Genomic DNA, 26905 nt, shown 5'->3' on the forward strand with positions numbered 1-26905 from the left:
TATGGAGTCTCCTTTGACCTCAGGGTTAAGTTGTTAAGTCAGTGTGGAAAGCCAAAGCATAAACAGTTAAAGTTGCCTTTGCAAAACTGCATCTCTTAAACCTGTGCCTTTGGACACTCAAGAGCCAGGGTCTGCTGCTTTTTGTCTTTGCCTTGTGGCCACTGTTCCCATTTCCCTTTTCTCCCAGCAGTATCTTCTCTGGGTTAATGAAAAACAAAATCTAGTTTGTGGAAATGGAGGAAATGGAAGAAATAAGGCTTTTATTCTTTGCCATGGGGATGGAGCTGAAATCACTATTCTCGTGATAAACTTGGGAATCATCAGCAACTGGATGGTTTTTAAAATACAGAAAAGGGAGGTGGGATGAATTGGGAGATTGGGATTGACATATATACACGATTGATACTATGTATAAAATTGATGACTAGTGAGAAGTACTGTGTAGCCCAGGGAACCATATTTAGTGCTCCATGGTGACCTAAATGGGAAGGAAATAAAAAAAAGAGGGGACATATGTATAAATATACTTGATTCACTTTGCTGTACAGTAGTAGAAACTAACACAATAAAATAAAGTAAAAATTAATTTAAAACTATTGAAATGAATAAGGACACTTGGGGTAAGGATGAAGCAAAATGGGAGCTGTATTAGTTTCTTTTTTAAAAAATGATTTATTTGGCTGCACTGGGTCTTATTCATGGCATGCAAGATCTTTAATTGCAGCACGTGGGATCTAGTTCCCTGCTGCTGCTGCTGCTGCTAAGTCGCTTCAGTCGTGTCTGACTCTGTGCGACCCCATAGACGGCAGCCCACCAGGCTCCCCCGTCCCTGGGATTCTCTAGGCAAGAACACTGGAGTGAGTTGCCATTGCCTTCTCCAATGCATGAAAGTGAAAAGTGAAAGTGAAGTCGCTCAGTCGTGTCCGACTCTGCGACCCCATGGACTGCAGCCTACCAGACTCCTCCGTCCATGGGAGTTTCCAGGCAAGAGTACTGGAGTGGGTTGCCATTGCCTTACCAGGGATCAAATCCTTGTCTCCTGCCTTGGGAACCACTGGACCATCAGGGAAGTCCCTGGGGACTGTGTTAATTTCACCAAGTTCCACAAACTGGGAGGATTAAAGCAATAAAGTTATTCCGCCACAATTCTGGGGACTAGAAGTCAGAAATCAAGATGTGATCTGGGCTGTCCTGCCTCTGAAACCTCTTTGCCTCTCGCAGCTTTCAGTGTTTGCTGGCAATCCCCAGCATTTCGTGGCTTTTAGATACACCTCTCCAATATCTATCTGCTTCTGTGGTCACAAGACACCCTCCGCTCACATGTGTGTGTGTCTTCAGGGAGCCCTCCAGTTCCTGTGTGTCTTTCTCTGCTCTTCTTAGAAGGACATGAGTGCCATTAGACTAGGGGCCATTGCTGTTCCCATATGACCTCATCTTAACTAATTCCATCTGCAAAACCCACTTCCAAACAGGCTTACATTCAGAGGGGCTGGAGATCAGGACTTCAGTGCACCTTCTGGGAACACAACCCAACCCATAAGGAGGGCCCGGGGATAAGCTCTGAGGAATAGCAGCAGCAAGGGTCAGGCAGGTTGGACAAGCGTGAAAAAATTAGCACCACGATGCCTGTCTTTTCCGCTGGGTCCATGTTCCTATTAACACGTCTGTCTTTTCCTTCAGAATGTGAGACCCATAAAGACAGGGGCTGCACCTCTCTTGCTCACCACGCCCCCCCCCAACAACCAACCGTCTGTGGGTAGAAAATGTGGAACTAAATCGTTTTTACTGTAGTTTCCCAAACCACAGTCTTAATTTCTTATAGGAAAATTATAAAAAATTTCCAGAGACATTTCACCAATGATCTCTTGACTTTCCAAACTGGTCTTTCCCCTTTCTGACCACATCTATATTTATTCAGGTTTCACGCATGTTCCTGAGGCCGGGACAGTGCGTAGTGAGCTAAGGACAGCCTCTGTTTGATCGTCTTTGCCCCGGTCATTTTATGGACAGTCCTAGTCTACCTCAGTCTTTTTGAAAAGGGATCTTTCCAGATTTCATTCCTTAGTGCAACGGCTGTGCAACCTTGGCGTACAAACGTGGTCACATCTCTCTTGTTTTACTAGTTCATTGCTCAAGTGTCTAAAGGATGACTTAGCTGAACGCGGGTGACTCTTTGAGAATTTTCACTCCCTTCTGGGATTCTGGAGGTTTAAATAGACTCAAGAAGAGCCAGTAAGATCTCCATAGCCGGGAGGAGAGAAAAAGTCATCTCGTCTGATTTCTGCTGCAGTTTACTCTCATTACCACAAGGTGTCGCTGTTGAGGACTTGCTCTGAGCCATCTCATGCTGGTTCCTTCTAGACTGAGCCTCCTAGAAAGGCTGAGAAACCATCGCAAGCTGGTGTTTGTATGAAGGACAAACCCACACCCTCAGAGCAATATTCTATAAAAACACTAGACTTTTCTATCTGGTCTCTCTGCTTTCATTCTTGCTCTAATGACTTATCCTAAAAGTGGAGAGGAAGCAGTTTCTAAGACTCTGGAGGAGAGAGAGTAGAGCTGGGACAAAAAAGTGCATTAAAGATGCTCTTTTATACCTGAAAACATACTAAATAGTGTCACATAGCCATAGAGTGAAGCCTTGAGTTATAATTTATAGTGTGTATCTATAAAATTGGGCTCACTGAGAAACTTAGGAGAAAAAAGTATAATGACTAGCGAGTGCAGAAGACTGTAACCAAATTCTTTTTTTGCAAGTGTCTGGAATAAAGAGCACTGGATGGATAAGAAGACCTGAATTCCAGTCCTTGTCCTGTAATATGAACTTGAGAAGTCACTCAGTTTCTTTGATGCCAGTGCCTAAATCTGTAAACTCAGGACAGTACCAGTCCCTGTCATCTTGTGGTGATGCTCTTGTGAGAATCAAATGGATTGATTCAGAAACGTTAAAGCCCTATGTAAATATGAAGTCTTTCCCAATAGGTTTAAAAAAAAAATTAACCAATTTTATTTTTAAGCAGTTTCAGGTTTATAGAAAAATTGAAAAGTACAGAGTTCCCATAGAAGCCCTCAACTGCCTCTGCAGTTTCCACTTTTATTAAATACTTGCATTCATCTGTTACAATTGATAAGCCAATATTAGTACATTATTATGAGCTAAACCTGTAGTTTAAGTTAGGGCTCATTCTTTGTACATTCCACAGGCTTTGACAAACGCTTAGTGGCATATATCCAGTGTTGCACAGAATGGTTTCACTGCCCTACAAGTCCCCTGTGCACCCCCATTCATCTCCTATCTCCCCACAGCCCCAGCAACCACTGATCTTTTCACTGTCTTTCTAGCTTTGCCTTCCAGATGTCATAGAGTTGGACTCATATACGGCATGTAGCCTTTCAGATTGGCTTTTTTCACTTAGTATTGTATTTAAAGTTGCTCTATGTCTTTTCATTGATAGCTCTTTTTTATTGTCGAAAAATATTCCATTATGGATGTATTCCCAGCCGGCATTTTTTAAAAATGAAAGCCCAAAGACTGCATTGTATGAGAGTTAATTAAATATCAAGAGCTCCAGGAAAGAGAGAAAGAAGGTGCAAAGGGCAGCTTGGTGTGGGGGTAGGGTGGGCAGAGAAGTGATGCATCATCTCCTCGTTTCCATGCAGATGGTGTGTGTTGGAGGAGGCAGGGGTTTATGGGCTGGATGTAAACATAAGAACCATGATATTTCCCTTCTTCTGCCTCCTGGAAACACAGCTCAACTGCTAGCAACTTGGTCCCCTAAGTGTAGGGCCTAAAGTGTAAGCCCAAGCCCAGTACCTGGGCGTGGTGCTGATAGCAGACTAAGGGGAAAGAAAAGCTCAAGTCTTGTATCTCACACGCCACATCATTCCTAGCTATACGGATGACACACAGGCATTTGCAATAAATGCTTGAAGGAACAGTAGAGGAAACACAGGGTTCATCCCAGACTTGGGAACCAAGGGAAAGTGCAAGGAAGAGGCAGAAAGATCCAGACATTAATGATCTGTGATAAAGCTCTGGAAATACTACCGCCAAGCCCAAGATCCCCTTTACAAACTGCTGAGCACCTCAGAGCTACTGTGTGCGTCAGCTTCAAGTCAAGACATCCCTAAGATCTCTGACAATAAAGAAAATAGCAGCCTCCTGCCAGCCAGTACGCCCAGAGGAAAATAGTATCTTGTGTGCCTTGTGTAGCCCCGATTCTCCTTCTACAGCCGGATCTTCAGCGCCACCTAGTGGTGGTCCATTCAGGCTGGCTGCGCTACCAAAGCAACGGACTAGGGAAAACTTCATGCCCTGGCTTAAAACTGGAAGGATTAAAGCATCCTTCTTAAGGTTCAAGATAAGAGACTATGTGGAAATCATGCATAAATTGAGAGCTTTAGACTTAACGTCAGAGAATTTTAAGTCACAGAACTTAATCTCAGCAATTACATGCACAATTAGTAGCAGGGTTTTGGATTTGTGCTTATCTCCCTGCAGCTTGGGGTACTGAGTGATTTTGGACAGTGAGGCTGAGATCAAGAGTTAAAGTTGCGCAGAAAAGTACAGAACTGAGAAGTGGAAGAGAGGATCTGATCCAGCCCCTGCCCCCAGGCAGAGGAAGTGCTGTTTCCTTTTCCCACTCTAGCCACCCATCTTTTCTCTTACTCTTTTTCACCTTTGCCTTATTTGTTCCCCAGCTTCATTGAGAAACAGCTGACTCATAGTCTGGTAGCCCATTTTAACCCATCCATCCTAGCGTACAGCGGGTTTCAAAGTTACCACTCACACCTGTTCTGGTTTCCTCAGGGCTTATCAGTTTGATGTTAGCAAAACAATCAGATCAAATTAATATTCACTGTATTATCAGGGCTTCGTGCTTCAGGAGCATTTGTAATTGAAATAAATAATTCTGTAACTGGAAAGTTTCAATTAGCTTTGAAGAGATTTGGAGAAAAGAGTTGATCAATCTAAGCTGAATATTTTAAAAATGTATTTCTATATATTCTATATGTTAGAAATAATTTGATATTGAAATTTAAAAAGTATCATTTACAAGAATACTAAAAACATGAAAGATATATTTAACAAAATGTGTCCAAGACATGTATAGTATGGTATACAATTGCTGTTGTTCAATTACTAAGTCATGTCAGACTCTGTGACCCCATGGACTGCAGCACGCCAGGCTTCCCTGTCCTTCACTATCTCCCTGAGTTTGCTCAGACTCATGTCCATTGAGTCAGTGATGCCATCCAACCATCTCATCTTCTGTTGTCCCCTTCTCTTGCCCCAAATCTTTCCCAGCATCAGAGTCTTTTCCAGTGAGTCGGCTCATCACATCAGGTGGTCAAAGTATTGTAGCTTCAACTTCAACATCAGTCCTTCCAATGAATATTCAGGATTGGTTTCCTTTAGGATTGACTGGTTGGATCTCTTTGCTGTTCAAGGGACTCTCAAGAGTCTTCTCCAGCACCAGAATGCCAAAGTATCAATTCTTTGGTGCTCAGCCTTCTTTATGGTCCAACTCTCATATCTGTACATGACTACTGGAAAGACCATAGCTTTGACTGTATGTACCTTTTTTGGCAAAGTGATGCTTCTACTTTTTTAATACGCTGTCTAGGTTTGTCATAGCTTTTCTTCCAAAGAGCAAATGTCTTTTAATTTCATGGCTGCAGTCACCGTCCACAGTGATTTTGCTGCCTAAAAGGACGGTATGGGTATTCTGTAGGAAAAATAGTAACATTGTCACTGTTCTCATAGAATTTAGAATATCAAGTGGGGGAGGAGCCTGGCACTAATACAATTACAAAATTGTATTGTATTACAGATACAATTGCAAAACACTCAAATTATGATGAATTCCTTGAAGGACAAAGGAGCTCTGGGTGAGTGTAATGGGAGGAACCTAGTTTAAATGAATGACCCAGCGAAGGTGTCTGGGGTGAAGTGAACACTTAGTCAAGAGGAGGAAGATGAGTCAATCAGGTGATAAGTGAATGTGCCAGCCTCAGTGAAGACCTTGAAGTTGGAAAGATCTTGGTACATTCTGATAGAGAAAAATAATTTTGAGTGAATATTTATTTATTTATTTTATTATAGGTGAATTTTAATAGATTAATATAAATATGAAACCACAGAAAATTCCTGGGAAATAAATACAGGTCAATTTCTGATTATTTGATAGAGGGTTTTCAAGACTATGACTGAGATTCAACTGTATGTCATACAGGAGGTTTTTTGTGGTTTGTTTGTTTATGTTTATTCATTTATTTGGCTGCATCTGGTCTTAGTTGTGGTGCTCGGGATCTTCTGTCTTCATTGTGGCATGTGGGGTCTTTAGCTGTGGCATGTAAAGTCTTGGTTGCTGCACATGAGATCTAGTTCCCTGACCCAGGATCGAACCAGGGCTCCCTGCATCGGGAGCTTGGAGTCTTAGTCACTGGACCACCAGGAACATCCCAAACTTCTTGTTGCAGAATATTTAAAACTGGGTTCCTCTGGGAAAACTGGGTTTTGCAAAACAGTATTGGAGGCCTTGCTTGAAGTAATCAGTGTGAACCCTATCTTCATCCCCTGCTGTGTGTGTGTGCGTGTGTGTGTGTGTGTGTATTAGTTGTTCAGTCGTGTCCGCCTCTGCGACCCCATGGACTGTAGCCTGCCAGGCCCCTCTGTCCATGGGATTTTCCAGGCAAGAATACTGGAGTGGGTTGCCATTGCTTTCTCCCTGTTATTCCTATATTAAACAAGCACCTGGAAAGTGCCAGCCAGGGCCCAGATGTTGTCAGGAGGAGGACATGTCCGAAGACAAGGAGACGCATTCACAAGAGAAGTCACATTCAGGAAAAGACAGGGTCTGTAGAGATCATGGAGGAGTATGGGCATGGCAGAGGGCGCTGTAAAATCCATGTTAAATGTGGAATACAGTCTCTCTCCTAGGAACCTGCTGGTTTCTTGAAAGGCCTCATTTACATGTTTCCAATCTGTTAGTTACTACTAACAGTGGATATTAAAGGTCACAACAGAAGAGATTTTAAGCCTAAATACCAGGAGAACGCCACCTCGGGCTTTCCTTAGAGGAAACAGAGTAGTCTAAAGAAGAATCCGTGTGTCTAAAACACACACATAAACCCAAGCGAATGTTGAAAGAATCTGTACATAATTTTCTATAATAGCAATTCTGGCGGAGGAGCATCTATTCCCACAAGCAGATTCCATCTGAGAGGCTTCATATAAGACTATTCATGGTGATAAATTTTCTAACTTTTAACTCTACTCTCATGTTAATGACTCTGTAGCCAATGAGTATGGCCCAGGTCCAGGAGAATGGTTAGAGAATGATTTGATTTTTTAAAAGTATTTGTTTAAATATTTTGGCTGTACCAGGTTTTAGTTGCCACATGAGGGATCTTTAGTTGCAGCCTTCAAACTCTTAGCTGTGGATGTGGGATCTGGTTCCCTGTCCAGGGATCGAACCCGGGCCCCTTGCATTGGGAGTGTGGAGTTTTAGCCACTGAACCACCAGGTTAGTCCCCTGGAGAATGATTTTAGGAACAATAAAAGGTTAAACATACCAACCGATGTCAACTAAATCCTTTCTGCCTTCTACTTTCATCTGTTTTCCCCTTAAAATTTCAACATTATCTTTTTAAAAATGTCCTCACTGTGTCTGCTATTCACCGAGATCCGATGACTTGCACTTTATCAGGTCAGTGCTCTTGGCTTCAAGGAACAGAATACCCTGACTCTGACTTAGACAATGACAGAATTTATTATTTCACATTATAGGATGTCCAAGTTTAAGCAAACTCCAGGCATAGGTCAACCATTTGCCTCAATGACGTCACCAAGCACTCAAGTTCTTTCCATCTCTTCCTGCTCATCCTCTGTGACCTGGCTTTGCCCTGGAGCTGGCTCCCTTCATGGCTGAACAATAGTTGTAGCAACTTTGGGTATTATGTACACATATGATCCTATCTAGGGTTTCCCAGGTGGTGCTGGTGGTAAAGAACCCGCTTGCCAATGCAGGAGACATAAGAGATCAATGGGTTTGATCCCTAAGTTGGGAAGGTCCCCTCAAGGAGGGCAGGGCAACCCACTCTAGTATTCTTGCCTGGAGAATCCCATGCACAGAGGAGCCTGGCAGGCTATGGCCCATAGGGTTGCAAAGAGTCAGACACGACTGACGTGACTAAGTACACAGGCACACACATGATCCTATCTATGGGGAAAGTGGGACAGACCATCCCTTTCATTTTTGTAAACAGCATTGCTGTGGTGTAATTCACACGTCATACCATTCTTTTATCTAAAGTTTATAGTATATTCATAAATTGTGCAACTATCACCACAACCAGTTCTAGAACAGTTCATTCCTACCCCCAAAAGGCATCTCATTCCCATTAACAGTCATTTTGTATTTCTCCCTAATCCTAATCCCATCTCCAACCCTAGCCTCAGTTCAGTTCAGTTCAGTTGCTCAGTCGTGTCCGACTCTTTGTGACCCCATGAACCACAGCACACCAGGCCTCCCTGTCCATCACCAGCTCCCGGAGTCTACCCAAACCCATGTCCATCAAGTCGAGGATGCCATCCAACCATCTCATCCTCTGTCGTCCCCTTCTCCTCCTGCCCACAATCTTTCCCAGCATCAGGGTCTTTTCCAATGAGTCAGCTCTTCGCATCAGATGGCCAAAGTATTGGAATTTCTGCCTCAACATCCGTCCTTCCAATGAACACCCAGGTCTGATCTCCTTTAGGATGGACTGGTTGGATTTCCTTTCAGTCCAAGGGACTCTAGAGTCTTCTCCAACACCACAGTTCAAAAGCATCAATTCTTCGGCACTCAGCTTTCTTTATAGTCCAACTCTCACATCCATACATGACCACTGGAAAAACCATAGCCTGACTAGATGGACCCTAGGAGAAGGCAATGGCACCCCACTCCAGTACTCTTACCTGGAAAATCCCATGGACGGAGGAGCCTGGTAGGGGTCGTGAAGAGTTGGACATGACTGAGTGACTTCACTTTCACTTTTCACTCTCATGCACTTGAGAAGGAAATGGCCACCCACTCCAGTGTTCTTGCCTGGAGAATCCCAGGGACGGGGGAGCCTGGTGGGCTGCTGTCTCTGGGGTCATACAGAGTCGGACACGACTGAAGTGACTTAGCAGCAGCAGCCTCAGGCAACCTCTAATCCACTTTCTATCTCTATGTATTTGCCAATTCTGATTGTTTCATATAAGTAAAACCATACAATATGTGGTCTTCTGCCACTGGCTTATTTCACTTAGCATAATATTTTTAAGGGTCACCACCATGTCTTTCTTGAATGTCTCCTTTTAAGAAGAATGAAGCCTTTCCTGAGATCTCTCAGCAGACTCCTTAGATTCTCTGGTCTAAATTGAGTGACATGATCAATTTCTAATTGAAGCCCTAACTAATGGAAGAGGAATTACAATGAGTACCTTGAAGTGATGTAAACCAACTCCCAGCCACAGGGATGGAGTTATCTAGTCACCTGCAAAGTTGTTATAGGCTGGCAGGGACTGTGAATGTGAGAGGCGGACACCTGAGCAAAATTTGGTTCCTTTTAGGAAAGACGAATGGGGAAATGGATGACGGATAAAGAAAGTCTACAATGCATTAGATGGTACAAAGTAATTCCAAATGGAGCCAAAGATCAGTGGTGAAAAAGGCCACACTTATCTTTGGTATATTTATTCTCGTGGTCTTTTCTTCCTGGCTGTTTGTTCTTCATCTGCAAGTTTCAGACTCTAGGACACCACGAACGTCCTATTCCTGTAGGCTTGCCATGGCCACTGCCGCATGCCACTCCATACACCACCCCTGCCATAGAGCCTACCATCAGGTTTAGCTATGCTGACCAAGTACAGGGAAGTGGCAAAGGTGGGGAGAAGTAAGTGAGGTGCGGGCCACAGAGTACCCTCTTTAGGTCATCAACAGACAAAATTGGACACGCCACCTTTGTTGTTCCAGCTTTATGCAGTTGATGTATATAACAAGGGAGGAGGTTGAAAGTATGAGAACGTGCTATATATGCACATGTGTGTATATCTGTATATGTATATCTTGTCAGTGAGTAGTTAAAACGTGAAGACACCTTAAACCTTGAGTCCTGCCCCTCGATTTAGTCTCATGTTTTCTCACTCTTTTCCACAGTAGGGAGCGATCCCGCTGGGCACTTAAGCACTTCTTAAATGCCCGGGGATTTGTGAGTAAGCAAGGCTCTCCTGTTTTCTCTTACGCTACATCTAAACAGAGGTCCTTTCCCTCAAACTTTCTTAATAACAGATTTTGCACCAAAAGAAAGTCACCTCAGGATTGGTTTTGGACTAATGGGAAGCTAGTGGGTTTCTGGATGGTCTGTTGTGTTAGGAAAACAAGATTTTTTTAAAAAAATTGTATATTTTGTATTAAGGCATAGTTGATTAACAATGTTGTTAGTTTCAAGTGTACAGCATAGTGCTTCAGTTATACATAGACTTGTAGCTATTCTTTTCCCAAATTCTTTTCCCACTTAGGTGGTTATAGAATATTGAGCAGAGTTCCCTGTGCTATACAGTAGGTTCTTGTTGGTTATCTATTTTAAACATGTACACGCATGTACATGTGGAGGCAAAACTCCCTAACGATCTCTCCCCATGCACCCTTCCCCTTGGTAACCATAACTTTGTTCTCTAAGTCTGTGTTTTGTAAATAAGTTCATTTGCATCGTTCTTTTAGATTCTGCATGTAAGAGATATTTATGTTTCTTTGTCTGACTTACTTAGTATGATGATCCCTAGCATCCACGTTGCTGCAAATGGCATTATTTCATTCTTCTTATGGCTGAGTAACATTCTATCATCTATGTGTATCACATCTTCTTTATCCATTCCTCTGTCAGTGGACATTTAAATTGCTTCCATGTCTTGACTATTGTGAACAGTTCAGCAAAGAACATTGGGGTGGATTATCCTTTCAAATCATGTTTTTCTCTGGATACATACCCAGGAGTGGGATTGCTAGGTCATATGGTAGCTCTGTTTATAGTTTCTTAAATACTACAGGTACTGAAACATGAGCAAGACTCTTCCAATACTAGGGGCTGTTGGCTATCAGTCTGTGCATACTTCTAATCCTCTCAGGGAGAAGACAGAAATATCAGACCACCTTACCTTCCCCCTGAGAAACCTGTAAACAGGTCAAGAAGCAACAGTTAGAACCGGACATGGAACATTGGACTGGTTCAAAATTGGGAAAGGAATACTACAAGACTGTATGTTGTCACGCTGCTTATGTAACTTACATGCAGAGTGCAACATGTGAAATTCCCTGGCTGGATGAAACACAAGCTGTAATCAAAATTGCTGGGAGAAGTATCAACAACCTCAGATATACAGGTGACACCACCCTAATGGCAGAAAGTGAAGAGGAACTGAAGAGCCTTTTGATGAAGGTATAAGAGAAGAGTGAAAAAGCTGACTTAAAACTCAACGTTGAAAAAACAAAGACCATGGCATCCAGTCCCATCACACCATGGCAGATAGATGGGGAAGAAATGGAAACAGTGACAGACTTTATATTTTCTTGGGCTCCAAAATCACTGTGGACAGTGACTGCAGCCATGAAATTAACAGATGCTTGCTTCTTGGAGTAAAGGCTATGAAAAATTTAGATAGTGTACTAAAAAGCAGAGACATCACTTTGTCAACAAAGGTCCATATAGTCAAACTTAACGGTTTTTCCATTAGTCATGTATGGATGTGAGAGCTGGATCAGAAAGAAGGCTGAGTGCAGAAGAATTGATGCTTTAAAACTGTGGTGTTGGAGAAGACTCTTGAGAGTCCATTGGACTGCAAGGAAGTCAGACTAGTCAATCCTAAAGGAAATCAACTGTGAATATTCATTGGATGGACTGATACTGAAGCTGAAACGCCAATACTTTAGCCACCAGATGCTAAGTGCTGACTCATTGGAAATCACCCTGATGATGGGAAAGTTTGGGGGCAGGAGGACAAAGGGGCAACAGAGGATAAGACAGTTGGATGGCATAATCAATTCAGTGGATGTGAGTTTGAGCAAACTCTGATTGACAGTGAAGGATGGGGAAGCCTGGCGGGCTGCAGTCCAGGCAAAGAGTTGGACACAACTGAGCAAAAATGACAGCACATACTTCTAATGCTCTCAGGGAAACACAACTTCATTTTATAGGCAACTGAATTCACATTTTCAATGTGTAGTTAATTTCAGTATGTTCATGCGTGCTCAGTCATGTCTGACCCTTTGTGACCCCGGAGTGTAGCTCATGGCTCCTCTGTCCATGGGATTCTCCAGGCAAGAATACTGGAGTGGGTTGCCACTTCCTTCTCCAGGGGGTCTTCCCAACCCAGGGATCAAACTCATGTCTCCTATGTCTCCAGCATTGGCAGGTGGATTCTTCACTGCTGAGTTGCCAGGGAAGCCCAGTTTCAATTTGTAACAAGTACCAAATATGGCAGCATGATGTGTGAAGGAGACACAAATCCCTATCTTTGACCATGCAGTATGTTTTCCAGGCATGAGTTGGAGGCCCAGGAAAACTCCACCTGGCAACTGGGAATTGATTTTCTGTTCTTTGGGAACCTCACTCAACTGTTAGCAATACTGAACAAAGAACACAGCAGAAGAGTATAAGCCATGCCCTTGTCTCCGACTGTGCTCCTCCGGATAGTTCTTTGGCCTCATCTAAGGCATGAAAGTGCCATCGAACCTCAGGGCTGGTGCCCAGCATCTAAGGGCTGTGGTGGCAGACCTGAGTGTCCCTCTCTGTAACCTGAAATTCTCATCATGGCCCAGCAGAGATGTTCCAGGACTCTCCCTATGAGAGAGGACCAGTCTCCAGTCCTTGACTAATGGAATCAATACCTGAAAAAAAAAAAAAAGTGGAGGGGGATGGGGTGGGGAGAAGGAAGCAGGATGAGGCAGAGGGAGTAGCTGAGCTGTGACACAGTGTGACTGCCTCAGCTGACCCTGTGAGGAGCTCTGAGGCTAGAATAACCAGTCAGAGCTCTCTTATTTGGGGTTGAATTTGACCAGAGATCAAATTGCCAACATCCTCTGGATCATCAAAAAAGCAAGAGAGTTCCAGAAAAAACATCTACTTCTGCTTTATTGACTACACCAAAGACTTTGACTATGTGGATCACAACAAGATGTGGAAAATTCTTCAAGAGATGGGAATACCAGACCACCTGACCTGCCTTCTGAGAAATCTGTATACAGGTTCAAGAAGCAACAGTTAGAATCTGACATGGAACAGACTGGTTCCAAATCAGGGAAGGAGTACGTCAAGGCTGTATATTGTCACCCTGCTTATTTAACCTATATGCAGAGTACATCATGAGAAGTGCTGGGCTGGATGAAGCACAAGCTAGAATCAAGATTGCCAGGAGAAATATTAATAACCTCAGATATGCAGATGACACCACCCTCAAGGCAGAAAACGAAGAAGAACTAAAGAGCCTCTTGATGAAAGTGAAAAAGGAGAGTAAAAAAGTTGGCTTAAAACTCAACATTCAGAAAAGATCATGGCATCCAGTCCCATCACTTCATGGCAAATAGATGGGGAAACAGTGGAAACAGTGACAGACTTTATTTTTGGGGGCTCCAAAATCACTGCAAATGGTGAGTACAGCCATGAAATTAAAAGACAATTGCTCCTTGGAAGATAAGTTGTGACCAACCTAGACAGCATATTAAAAAGCAGAGACATTACTTTGTCAACAAAAGTCCATCTAGTCAAAGCTATGGTTTTTCCAGTGGTCATGTATGGATGTGAGAGTTGAACTATAAAGAAAGCCGAGCACTGAACTGTGGTTTGAACTGTGGTGTTGGAGAAGACTCTTGAGAATCCCTTGGTCTGCAAGGAGATCCAACCAGTCCATCATAAAGGAAATCAGTCCTGATATTTCATTGGAAGGACTGATGCTGAAGATGAAACTCCAATACTTTGGACCTGATATGAAGAGCTGACTCATTGTAAAAGACCCGGATGCTGGGAAAGATTGAAGGCAGGAGAAGAAGGGGACAATAGAGGATGAGACGGTTGGATGGCATCACTGACTAGATGGACAAGAGTTTGAGTAAGCTCTGGGAGTTGCTGAAGGACAGGGAAGCCTGGTGTGCTGCAGTCCATGGGGTCGCAGAGTTGGACATGACTGAGTGACTGAACTGAACTGACCAGGCTTTTCTGTTTTCTTCTAGATCATACTAAGTGCCCATCTGCAGCCTGGGCGGTGCCACACTCTCATCCAATTGTGGCGACAGACCACAGAGGGAGGACTTTTTTCACTGCCATGAAACTTGATACACCGTGTGCACAGATACACAGCTGTCCTCCCTGGGCACTCACAGGCCAGCATGCACATGAGCACATTTGATGTGGTCAGATCACACCCACTCGGGACAAGGGTATCCCAGGCAGCCTGGATTCTGTTGGTCCTAATGACAGACATGAGTACAGAGCTCCCTGTCGATGTGTGATCCAAAACAAAGATAAAATCAGCTCTAGAACAACAGAAACAAGTGTATGTATAAAGTATACAAAGTATACATCTCCATATAGGGTATAGATATATACTTTAAGAAAAAGCTTTATTCTACATTTCTTCATTTTTTGATTGGAAACGTCTGGAAAAACTCATTTAAGCTGAACTTTTCTCACCGAGGGGAAACACTGTTCTGCTGAAGCCCTGAAGCTTAATCTGCCTGTTGGATCATGCAGCATGAAGTTCCAAATTTTTCTAACCTGCAGGCAAGCGGTTCAGCAACTTATTTTCAAATGCAGATGTTTTAGATGGTTGGAAAGGAAGAGTTGAAAATAACTGTCATACCTAAAATATCACAACATTTTACAGCTAGGCAAGATTTTTTTAATGATTATCTAGTCTCCTAATTTACAGGTGGATGGTCTAGGAAGTTCACCCGACCCTTAATATGGCCCCTTGAGAATTAGAACTTGGCAAATATGCTTTACTGCACCATAATCTCGTCAGCCTGTCTCATTTCTCTTAAACAGTTCATATAGGGGGATGATAGGAAGGATGTGCGTCTTTATGCAGTAAATGGGGAAATTAGACTGCAAACTCTATGAGGGCAGGGACCATGGGGAGGGGTGATGTACAGGCGTGCATCCCCTGTGCCTAGCGCATGCGCAACACTCTGCAACTGTTGGTTGACCAATAATGGATGGGAGAAGGAAAGAAAACATTCTTGATTGACTGGCATGGTCTCCACCCTACAGGTACTAGTCAGGGGAAGAGGTGGGAGGACAGAGTATTAGAACTGCCCTCTGGTGGTCTGCCTGTCCCCTGACGTCTCTGCCCTCTCTTAATTGCTAGGATCTATTCATTACATTGTGGATGCTTTGGAACTGTGGTGTTGGAGAAGACTCTTGAGAGTCCCTCGGGCTGCAAGGAGATCCAACCAGTCCATCCTAAAGGAAACCAGTCCTGAATATGCATTGGAAAGAGGACTGATGCTGAAACTGAAACTCCAATACCTTGGCCACCTGATACGAAGGACTGACTCATTTGGAAGAGACCCTGATGCTGGGAAAGATTGAAGGCAGGAGGAGAAGGGGATGACAGAGGATGAGATGATTGGATGGCATCACCGACTCATTGGATATCAGTCTGAGTAAGCTCCGGGTATTGGTGATGGACAGGGAGGCCTGGCGTGCTGCAGTCCATGGGGTCGCAAAGAGTAGAACATGACTGAGAGACTGAACTGAACATTGTGGCCAGAGGTGTTCAAAATGCAAATTAGATCACGTCATTCCCTTGACCCTCCCGGTCTTTCCATCCTGTTGCCTATAACGTGGTCGGAGCTCCTTACTACTTTGGCCTGTCTTGCCCACCTCTCCCGCTTCACGCCTATCACCCACTCCTTAGTTCTCTCTGCTTCACCCACACTGGTCCCTGACTTGGTAAACTGCCTCAGACTTTACAGCTTTTGCCCTGATTGTTCCCTCCCTCAGAAAAGAGGACCTTGCTTGACCTGCTCCTTCTCACCTTCAGGTCTCAGATTAATTGCCCCTTACTGGGAGAGGCCTAACTTAAAATAGTTCTCTCCACCCACTTTCTATCACCTGTTTTCATTTTCTTGCGTATATGTTGTTGTTCAGTGGCTAAGTCGTGTCTCACTCTTCACGACCCCATGGACTGTAGCCCGCCAGGCTCCTCTGCGCTCCACTGTCTCCCCGGGTTTGCTCAAATTCATGTCCATAATGAATGAGTGGTATATTATCACTGCCTAAAATTCTCTGATTTGGTGCCGGGCCCTAAAACAGTTAGGCTTCTCATAAAATATTGTTGAGCGACAGAGGGATAGGTGGTAAGGATGAATCGATGAATGAGTGAGTGAGTGAGTGAAGTAGCGCAGTCGTGTCCGACTCTGGGACCCCATGGACTGTAGCCCGCCAGGCTCCTCGGTTCCGCGGGATTCTCCAAGCAAGAATACTGGAGTGGGTTGTCATTTCCTTCTCCAGGAGATCTTCCCGACAGAAGGACTGAACCCAGGTCTCCCGCATTGTAGGCAGACGCTTTACCGTCTGAGCCACAAGGACGGAGATCAAATAAATGTTTGATCAAACCCCGAAGGCAGTCCCCTGGAGGCGGCGGCCCCTGCAGACCGCGCCCTCCCTGCGCGCCAGGAACCCGCTGCGGAACCCGAGGGCGGCGGTAGCTGTTTCCCTTCAAAGAGCGGGGGACTCTTAAGGGAGCACACAGGAAAGGCAGGGCGGCGAGCGGGACCAGCCGTGGTGAGTGCGGCGGTGCTGGCGCTGGGAGCCGGGAGCGGGTTTCGGGGACCGTGCAAGCGCTGGCGCGCTGGACTCGGGGGTGTGGGGCGGAGCCCCAGGGGCCGGGCCTAGGTGACCGCTGTCGGAACGCCGCTGCGGGCGGAGGGTGTGGGAGCCAGGGCCGGGCGGAGCGGCACTGGGAGAGCTCCGAGCATTGGATGGCGGGGTTCCTGTTGCCCCTGCGGGAGGCACATGTCCTAGGCTCTGCTCCCAGAGCTGTCGCTAACTTGTGTGACCCTTTCCTTTTCTTGGGGACGGGGGTAAGATGGGGGTGGGGCGGAGAAGAGAGCGATTCAGCTAACTTATTTGCAAAATAGGGCTAATGGTATCTGGTCGGTTGATTCATTCATTCCAGCTGCGTTACTAGGGTCTGTTTGTGAGAACCTGCTTTGTGAGGGTTCACAGTCTAAGGAAAGCCCCACCGTATGTGAGGGGGCGTGGAATACAATTGGAATTCGGGAGTTCTTAGGGGAAAAGCAAACATGCATTTCGGATGAGACGTGCAACCATTATTTCTCCAATGGCTATTATATGCCAACTTTTTTTTTTTAGTAAAAAAAAATTTTTTTTTTAACTGGAGAATAAGAATTCTGTTGGGTAATTAGAAAGCATATACATTGGTACTCATATGTTGCATATTGTGATGATGACCTAAATAAAGAGACATTTACAAAGTCATCCACACCTGGTACAATGGGAACTTTACAGCCAGATGAGTTGATCAGAGCAGGTGTATCCTCATTTTGGGGTCGCAAAGAGTCGGACACGACTGAGCCACTGAACTCAACTGATCCTCATTTTATTCATAAAAACATAAGAGACAGGTTAAATGACTTACCCAGGCTCTCACTGCCAATAAGTGACAAGAGTAGGACTTGACTCTAAGCCGATGTTCTTTCCACTGCTCGGGGTTGCTTGCATGGTTCTGCACTAGTTTTATAACGCACAGACCCATTCATTTGTGACGCAAGGCAGTTCCAGTGGGTCATGGGTGGCCTTAAAACAGACTCTTACAACTCTTAAATTGTTCTCTAATTTCTGTCCTTGCCCTGGGTATTTTATCTGCGCTCTATCTTGACCTCCTTCACACTGAGTCCCAAATCTATATCTTCTATCCAGTTTCTCCTGGCTTCTAACTGCTAAGTCTAGATACCCATTGATCATTTCCATTGGATCCCCCATGGGAATCTCAAACTCAGCATCTCCTACACCCCATGTAACACCTTTCTTCATGAACCTACTCCCCAGATCCCATGGTTGAAATCATTATTCAATAACTTGCCCAGGTACAAACCTGGCTTGGTGGGTCTTTTCTCACCATCTATAATCAATTGATCACGGGTAAACGTGTTAGTTGCTCAGTTGTGTCCGACTCTTTTCGACCCCATGGACTGTAGCCCACCGGGGCTCCTCTGTCCATGGGATTTTTCCAGGCTAGAATACTGGAGTGGGTTTCCATTCCCTTCACCAAGGAATCTGCCCAACCCAGGAATTGAACCCAGGTCTCCTGCACTGTAGGCAGATTCTTTACTGTGTGAGCTACCAGGGAAGCCCTAATTATCACTCAGTGCTGCCAAATTCTATTTTCTAAAGATCTGCTAAGTCCATCCCCCTTTGTTCTTTCCTTCATTTATGTGACTAGAGATTGTAATAACTTCCTGCTGCCTCTTTGTAGCTTTGAGCTCAGCTTCTTCCATCCCATTTTCCGTTTTGCTATAAAGTGATTTTTCTACAGTCCAAATGTGATCCTGCCCCTCACTTACTTAAATCCCTTCAGGGTTTTTTATTATTGTCAATATAATTTCCAGAGTCTTTAGCATGGATTCAAGGTCCTGCCTGAAGTTTTCCAAACCTCCTGGAACTTCCCCATCCTTCATCTCCAAACTACTCTTTGTCAGAGTGTGGTGCTGACCTCCGTTAGAAGCACGGGAGGACTGGTTAGTACTGAACATGATAATACAGAAAATGGCCTTTGCATAGGTACCCAATCGAATCTTGGAGGCAGAATTTTGGATGAAGAAGAAAAGCATAGCGTTATCGCTTTGCCAGGCAAAGGGGGACACGGCGGGATCATGCCTTCAAAACCTGTGTGTCTCAACTCTGGGGGACTTGGTGAGGAGTTTTATAGGAATGGTTTACAGGCAGGATTGTTAATAAGGATCAGCTGTGCAGGGCCTGCGCCTCTTTAATCTGGCCTCAGGTGGGTTTATGATGCGCTTCTGTGATTCTCAAGTTTATCACACTGTGACCGCCTCTGGGATGAAGAATGCTTCATCAAGTAATTAACATGTTCCATCTGTTGGGGGTTTTAGTTCTGGGGTAGAGTGCCAAGAATCCTTCCGTTTATCACTTAAGGCAGAACCAGGACTCTGCCCCCCAAGGCTGCACTTTTTTTTTTTTTTTTTTTAAATTTCTCCTCCCTTGTCTCTGTATCCCCCTCCTTTCCCTGATTAGCAACTGTTTGAACCTGCCCTTTGGAACTCGGGGAAGGTCAAGAAATGGGGGGCACAGGCTTTTGTGCCCAGGAGCTTCCCAGGGTACTGGTCTGTTTCACTGACAGCCCAACTAAAATAAGTCAGAATCTCAGAGTCATGCCCAAGAATCCGCATTTTAAACAAGTTCTTTAAATTTTAACAAGATCTACACTAGAGTTTGAGAGGCCTTGTTCTCACCTTCCGTACTGACCCTGTTCCCTATCTACACCTGTCGGCACACGTGTGTTTCTCTGAACATACCTTGCTGTTATTGAGGCCTTTGTGTGCAGAAGTCTCCTTAGCTGCTGCTTTGGTGTTTCTCCTCATTGTTCAAGACCCAGGGTACATGTCATGCCTTCTGGGAAGACTTCCCCAATTATGGACCACCCTGTCACCTCCAGCCCCCATTAGGTCATTCTCGTGGCTTCTCACAGAGCCGTGACTTAGCCCTCAACAGCTTCCCCCCGTGCTACAACCATACTTTATGTAATTGTTTCGTACTTGTGGCTTTCACAGTTGCCAGCTCTTGAGAATAGACTTGTGCTTCTCTGCCTAGCAGCCAGCCCAGAGCCTAGCACGTTGAATGAATGAGCACTTTCGGGCCAGGTGGAGAGGCATCTAATTATCACATGTGCTTTCGGGTTCCTTTATGTGCCATCCTGCATTGCGGCCCTGATTCACAGGAAGGTGGGCTCCCTGGCACCGGTTTCACACGTGACTGGTGATAAGGATGTGTCTGGCCTTGAGAGGAGTTTTAACCAGTGGTGGCAGTAGAGAAAAATTAAGTAGTGACACTTGTTAAAGACTGGTAAGACAGACTTCCTCCAGGGTGGGGAGAGGCATCTGGGTGGATGTAGAAACCACTGCAGGCGGTATTGGACTGAGGGGAGGAGCTTGGACTCAACCCTGACTCCAATGAGGACAAATGGGCGTTCATAGCCAAGGAGCAGGCTGGCATCAGTGGATGGAAAATTGCTAAAGAAATGTCAGGGGTAGAGGGGACTCTTACTAGGTGACCCAGTAGAATTCTTGCTGAAGGCAGACCAGGGTGATAAGATATCCAGGGTGGTCAGATTCCAATGGTGGGGATGGGAGATTTTCACTAAACTACCTTAGTAGGATTCTTGCTCAAATTGGATTCTACAAAGGCCGAGAGGGAAGCCCAAGGTAAGTCCTAGTCCAGCAGAACTCAGAGCCTGATTCAAGTTTCTGGTCAAGAAGAGAGTCCCTGTGGTTAAATGGAGTAATAAAAAAACTTGTGTGTGCTAAATCACTTCAATCGTGTCCAACTTTTTGCAAACCCGTGAACTATAGCCTGCCAGGCTCCTCTGCCCATGGGATTCTCCAGGCAGGAATACTGGGGTGGGTTGCCATTCCCTCCTCCAGAGGATCTTCCTGACCTAGGGATCGAACCCACATGTTTTACATCTCCTGCATTTGCAGGCAGGTTCTTTACCACTAGTCCTGCCAACTAGAATCAGCAAAAGCAGCTGTTCCCGAGCTGCCCCCAGCCCCATCAGCATTGGTCTGTTTACCTCATGCACACATAGTTAAAAATGTTCTATCTAGAAAATAATTAAGAAAATTTAAAAAATACATTACAATTTAAAACATAAATATCAGCTGTTATCTCACAAGAGGGAATTACTACAAAGTCTCATGTGTTTATTTCTGTTTTTTTTTTTTTATTTATATTTGTGTTTGAACGTAACTGGTAAATGCCAATTAAATAAGACTTAAATCCTGCCAGTCTTACTTAAAATTATATTTTTTAGTTTTTTCCACGTCAACAAAAATTCTTAGTGAAAAAAAATTTAATGTAGGTGGGGGAATAGTGTTCCTTGACCCTTGTAGGGTCCCTACCTGAGTCTGGAAATCAAATTGACAAAGACAGATTAACAGGAGCAAAGCATGCAAGTTATTTAATGAAAACTTTACATGACATAAGAGCCTTCATAAGGAAATGAGGACCCAAGGGTTTGAGTAGACCATGGTGGAGGAGCGTGATAGGGTAAAGAGTATGAGGTATTGTAGCAGAGGAAAACCTTAGAGAGACCTGCATGTTAAGGAGTGTTTGTCGACAAGCAAGTGCCTCTCGCTGGAGGGTTTTTTTTTTTTTTAATTTTATTTTATTTTTGAATTTTACATAATTGTATTAGTTTTTCCAAATATCAAAATGAATCCGCCACAGGTATACATGTGTTCCCCATCCTGAACCCTCCTCCCTCACTGGAAGGTTTTATGATCCGTTTAAGAAATAGCAAGGTGGGGAGGTGGTCAGAGTGACCTTCCTGCTTCTGCTGTTCCCCAAACCTTTTCTGAGTACGATATCCACCCTCACAACATGCCATGTTTGGGGTAGCATGTCTTGAGCCCCATCTCATTTCACAGTTATTTATCAAATGGCTGTTAGGTACCAGATCTTATTTTGGACATGAGGATTCTGCAGTGGATCAGAGCAAAGTCCTTACTCATGGAGTTTACGTTCCAGTGGGATAGTAAACTAACACATAAGGACCATCCACGTGATAAGTGCAGTGAAGAAAAACAGAAGTATATATGGTCACTTTTTTTTTTTTTTTTTTTTGCACTTTTTTGTTTTTATTTATTTTTTTTAACTGGAGGCTAATTACTTTACAATACTGTGGTGGTTTTTGCCATACATTGACATGACTTTGGTTTTGAGTATGCATGCTCGGTGGCTCAGTCATGTCCGACTCCATGCATTGCAGCCCGCCAGGCTCCTCTGTCCGTGGAATTTCCCAGGCAGGCATACTGGAGTGGGTTGCCATAAGGTTATGCTAATTTACCTTCCTTATAGGAGTGTGTGAGTGTCTGTCTCATTTTATTTTGTCATCAGTGAATACGATCATTTTAGAATTTTGTTCATTTTATCGGTGAATGGTGATAGTTCTTTGTAATTTGCATGTCTTTGATTACCTTGGAAGTTGAGCATTTTTACAGTTATGTACATTTCCTCTTCATTGAGTTTTCTCTGAATGTTCTTTTATTGAGGGCCTGGTTGTTTTCTCCTATTTTGAATGACCCTTTTACATCACTAATTTGATTACTAATTTGATGATAATAAGCACTGTATATATAAAGGCTAAGCAGATACTTTTAAACAGGTATAGTGACTGTAAAAAGAAAGCAAAGACAGGACTCCTAGAATTCCTTTCCCCTTCTTTCTAAGAAAAAGTGATGAAAGAAGAAAAAGTATAGTTTGGGTGTAAAGAAGTGAAGAAAGCAAGGAAATGTAGGTAGGCAGGTAAGAGATGAAGTATCTAGGAAGGAAGAGGAGGAAGGAAGGAAGACATGGAGAGGATGAAAGAAGGAAGAGGATGAAAGCGTAGGGCCCACATGATTCCTTGGATAATTATATTTTTCTTTTCTGCCTCTACTAATCTAGCAAATTCCTAAGAGAAGATGACTGTGTTCTTTAAAACGCTTCGAAATCATTGGAAGAAAACGACAGCTGGGATCTGCCTGCTGACATGGGGAGGCCACTGGGTCTATGGGAAACACTGGTAAGCGTCTGACAGCCCGCACACCCCACCCCACCTTCACGTGCAACACAGAACAGTCCACAGGGGCCTGTGGTTAGAGTCCTGTTCCGCTGTGTTTGTCTCTAAAACGTTGTGGTATAAAAGGAAGGCAAATATTAAAACCTCAGAGACAATGGCTTCTTGTAACCAGTCCTAAGAGGTGGAAACTGTAGAACTGTTGAGACTTACACCTCAGTGGGCTCAGAGTACTGCCGCCAGATCAGGACAGGGAGAGACTGAGCGCCGCCTCGAGAGAGGCAAGTGGCCTTCCAAGGAAGGGTAGAGGCTGGCGCTCACACGTCTCCTTGGGGTTTTAGTCCTCCTTTTCTCACTCTAGTTTCTCGATATGTGACGGTGGCCGTTGCCAGACACTGAGTCCGCTCCCTCCAATGTCTGACTCGGGCTTTCCTTGTCTTAGCCTAGGTTCATTTAAGTGAAACTAAGGCTTTCCAGCCTTTTGTTTGAGGAAGGGATTCCAGGGAGTCCTGGGTTTTATTACCCTTCAGGTCTGCAGGGAGAAGAAAGTGCCAAGCTTTTCTTCTGGTTTAACATGCTAATAAAATTTAAATAAACAGTTTTTAAAAATAAAAATTATACAGATTATTAAGAGACCCAGTCACACAGTAGTCTTTGGGGGATTCAGGGCTACATCTTAAATATATAGCAACCTTCTCTAAAATCCAGGTGTCCTAACTGATTGCTTTGTTAAATGGAACCCACTGAGCAGGCTTTACAATGGAAGTCTCCACATTGGAAAGCAGACTCACATTGGTCCTTTTGTAACATCCTCAATTCACCCGTCAGAGATCATTTACGATAAACGTGGTATCTACTTTCTGCAGGTATGGAGAAGATGACCCATTCCCACCTCCTCTTAAGTATTCTCAAGTCTGAGCATGTGAGCTCCATTAGCTAGCATATAAAGAACAGACCCAAGAATCTTAAAATTTTAATATATAAAAAGAAAGGCAGAGGAAAGGTTTTAACAAATTGTGTCTGGAGCACATAATTGTTTGGCTTTTCCTCCCTTTTCAAGCTACATTTGAGCCCTCGAGGGAAGGCTCCTTACAGCTCCAGCCAGGGTAGGAACTAGGATTTCCTTTGGAGGAGCACCCAGTCCAGGCCTCAGCGGGCTCAGTGCAGGAGAACCTTCCCCTCACTGAGGGTTATGGCTGTTGCGACTGCGGGGTGAAGGTCTGAGGAAATAACCACGTCCTCGGTTTAGGATGTCTTTAAGGTACCATAGTTACTTTTCATAGTGTAGTCTTGAGACTTGTAAAAAGGCCCCATTAAGTCTCTAGCACTGAGTCAGAGGTCTTATTCTCAGTTGGATCTGAAACAGCTTGAACTGGAAGTGTAGCAGGAGCCTGAAGGCTTCATTTTGCTCTTTCTCTTCCCTTGACATTCAGGGTCACTGCTTAGAATGCAAACCTCCATTGTCCTGCATAGCTTGCTTTTCTCAAGCTCTCTCCTGCATGCTTTGGTGCTACTTAGCACCCCCGCCCCTTTAAAATATTGTGATAAAAATCACTAGCAGAAAATTTACCACTGTGACCATTTTTACGTGTATGCTCAGTAGCATGCAGTATATTCATTTTGTCATACAACAGATCTCTAGAACGCTTTCATCTTGCAAAACTGAAACTCTGTGCCCATTGAACACTGTCTGTTTCCTCCTTCCAGCCCCTTGCAACCACCATTCCACTTTCTGTTTCTGTAAGTTTGACTGCATTAGTTTATGGGGTCACACAGAGTCAGACACAACTGAAGCGACTTAGCAGCAGCAGCAGCAGCAGATACTTCATGTGAGTGGAATCATGAAGTATTTGTCTTTTGTGACTGGCTTATTTCACCTAGCATGGTGTCCTTAAGGTTCACTGAGGTAGCATATGGCAGGATTCCTGTCTTTTTTTAAGGCTGAATTGTATGTGTAGACCACATTTCTTATCCATTTATCTATTAATGGACATTTGGGTTGCTTCCACCTCTTGGCTGTTGTGCATAATGCTAGTACATTGGACTTGGGCATGCAGATATGGCTGCAATATCTTGTTTTCAGTTCTTTTGGATATATATCCAGAAGTAGGGTTGCTGGATTAATGGTATATCTATTTTTAATTTTTTGAGGAAGCTCCATACTGTTTTCTATAGTGGCTGTACCATTTTGTAGTCCCAGCTGCACAAGGGTCCTACTTCACATCTTTATCAAGGCTTATTATTTTCTGTTTTCACGCCCCTCCCCCCCCTTTATTGGCCATCCTAATGGGCGTGATATGGCCTTTTGTGGTTTTGATTTGCATTTCTCTAATGATCAGTGATGTTGAACATTTTTTCATGTTTGCTGGCCATTTGTTTATCTGTTTATTTGTTCACTGGTAGTATATGAAAACATGACTGATTTTTGTATTCTGTAACTTTGCTGAATTTGTTTTCTACATATAAGATGTCATCTGCAAACATAATTTTATTTCTTTCTCTCCAATTTGCATGCCTTTTATTTCTTTTTCTTGCCTAATTGCTTTGGCTAAGATTCCCAGTACTATATGCAGTAGAAGTGGCAAGAGCAGGCATCCTTGCCTTTTTCCTGATCTTTAAGGAAAAGCTTTGGATCTTCACTGTTGAACATGATGTCAGCTGTGGGCTTTTAATACATGTTCTTTATTGTATTGAGGTAGTTTCCTTCTATGTCTTTTTTTAAAAAAATCTATATATCCCCCAACTTTTCACATAACAGTCCTAACACAATTTTTTTATACTAATCTAGTTTTTTTCCCTGAGAAAATCTTCCCCTGAACTCTCTTGAGTAGAAGCTACTCTTGCCTTCAAATGTGTTGGCATTCTCCTAGCTTGTCAGTACCTATTCCAAACCATTACTCTTTCATCATCTTATAAAAAAATCTCTTCTCTTTTGAGGTTCATAATACCTGACTATATCATAAAACCATAAAAACCAAAACCCTCCCAGATTTCTGGGGTCTCATCTGTTGCATTAGACTCAGGCTTCAATGCCTGGCTTATCAATATCCTTTTCTCTTTAAGTCTTGTTATCTTTCTGAACACCCTGAGTGTTTATGTGAATGACCCATCTAATAGCACCTCATCTTCCCTTTCCCTGACTTTATCTGTTCCTGTCACATTAAATCTTTGCCTCTTTCAACTCCACCCATTCTCATTGGTTGAATGCCAAACCAAATTATCACTTGTCCCTGTTCCTCTATTGAAATATGGAACTTCAGCATCTGAATCTTTCATGTCAGCCTTCTGTTATCCCGGTTTTCTTCCTTTACTCTCCTTTTTCAGTGTTATCAACCTCTTGTCCCTTGGGCCCTCCATTTCTTCCCAGTCTATCACTCATCCCTGCCTTCTTCACGTTCTTCTGTCCTTGGTTTCTCTATCCAACATATTAGACAACTTCTCGATACCAGTTTTCATATGTCCTCCCTGGCTTTTTCACAATCTCACTTTCTCTTCTTCTAAGTTAAACTTTTTGAATAGATTCTGCCTCCCTATCTCCTCCCGTGCTACATCCTGTTTGGTCTTCATTAGAATTAGTCTTGCCAGTTTTATTCCTTTTTCTTTTTGACTGTGCAGCTTTAGAAACAGTTGATTCTTCCTGAAACTTTTTTTTTCCCTTGACTTCTGACTGCCAGAGTCCTGTTTTCCTCCTACTCCTCTAGCTGCTTATTCTCAGTTTTCACTTTTCCCTTCTACTCAGACATTAGAGAAATATTAATAGTTCTCTAGGACTCTGTCCTAAGGGCTTCCCTGGTGGCTCAGATGGTAAAGAATCTTGCCTGGAATGGAAGAGATCCGGGTTTAATCCCTGGGTTGGCAAGATGCCCTGGAGAAGGGAATGGCAACCCATTCAGTATTCTTGCTTGGAGGATTCCATGGACAGAGGAACATGGCGGGCCACAGTCCATGGAGTTGCAAAGAGTTGACCACTTCTGAGTAACTTTCACACACGCACACAGGACTCTGCCCCAGGTCCTCTGCTCACTTTATACCCTTTCTTATACAGTCTCATCCGCTTGCAGT

General features: G+C 43.8%; 1 protein-coding gene and 1 long non-coding RNA gene across 6 annotated transcripts in view; both read left to right on the top strand.

Moving 5' to 3' along the window:
- The window catches only part of LOC123334822, a 34997-nt gene extending 19476 nt beyond the window's left edge, over positions 1-15521 (top strand). The window contains exons 3-5 of one of the 2 annotated variants that reach the window (XR_006552982.2): positions 5835-5892; positions 14253-14575; positions 15389-15521. This is a non-coding gene — a long non-coding RNA (uncharacterized LOC123334822). The remainder of the gene's footprint in view (positions 1-5834; positions 5893-14252; positions 14576-15388) is intronic. The other variant, XR_006552981.2, reaches the window with a different exon arrangement.
- Positions 15522-16620: 1099 nt separating this feature from the next.
- The window catches only part of AGK (acylglycerol kinase), a 94020-nt gene continuing 83735 nt past the window's right edge, over positions 16621-26905 (top strand). Inside the window, exons 1-2 of one of the 4 annotated variants that reach the window (XM_044946970.2) lie at positions 16621-16809; positions 22732-22849. In XM_044946970.2, coding sequence (XP_044802905.1) covers positions 22749-22849 — 101 coding nt within the window. In that variant the 5' untranslated portion in view covers positions 16621-16809; positions 22732-22748. The remainder of the gene's footprint in view (positions 16810-22731; positions 22850-26905) is intronic. The other 3 variants (XM_044946968.2, XM_044946969.2, XM_006048145.4) reach the window with 3 other exon arrangements.

Source organism: Bubalus bubalis, chromosome 8, assembly GCF_019923935.1.
Source record: "Bubalus bubalis isolate 160015118507 breed Murrah chromosome 8, NDDB_SH_1, whole genome shotgun sequence".
NCBI lineage: Eukaryota > Metazoa > Chordata > Mammalia > Artiodactyla > Bovidae > Bubalus > Bubalus bubalis.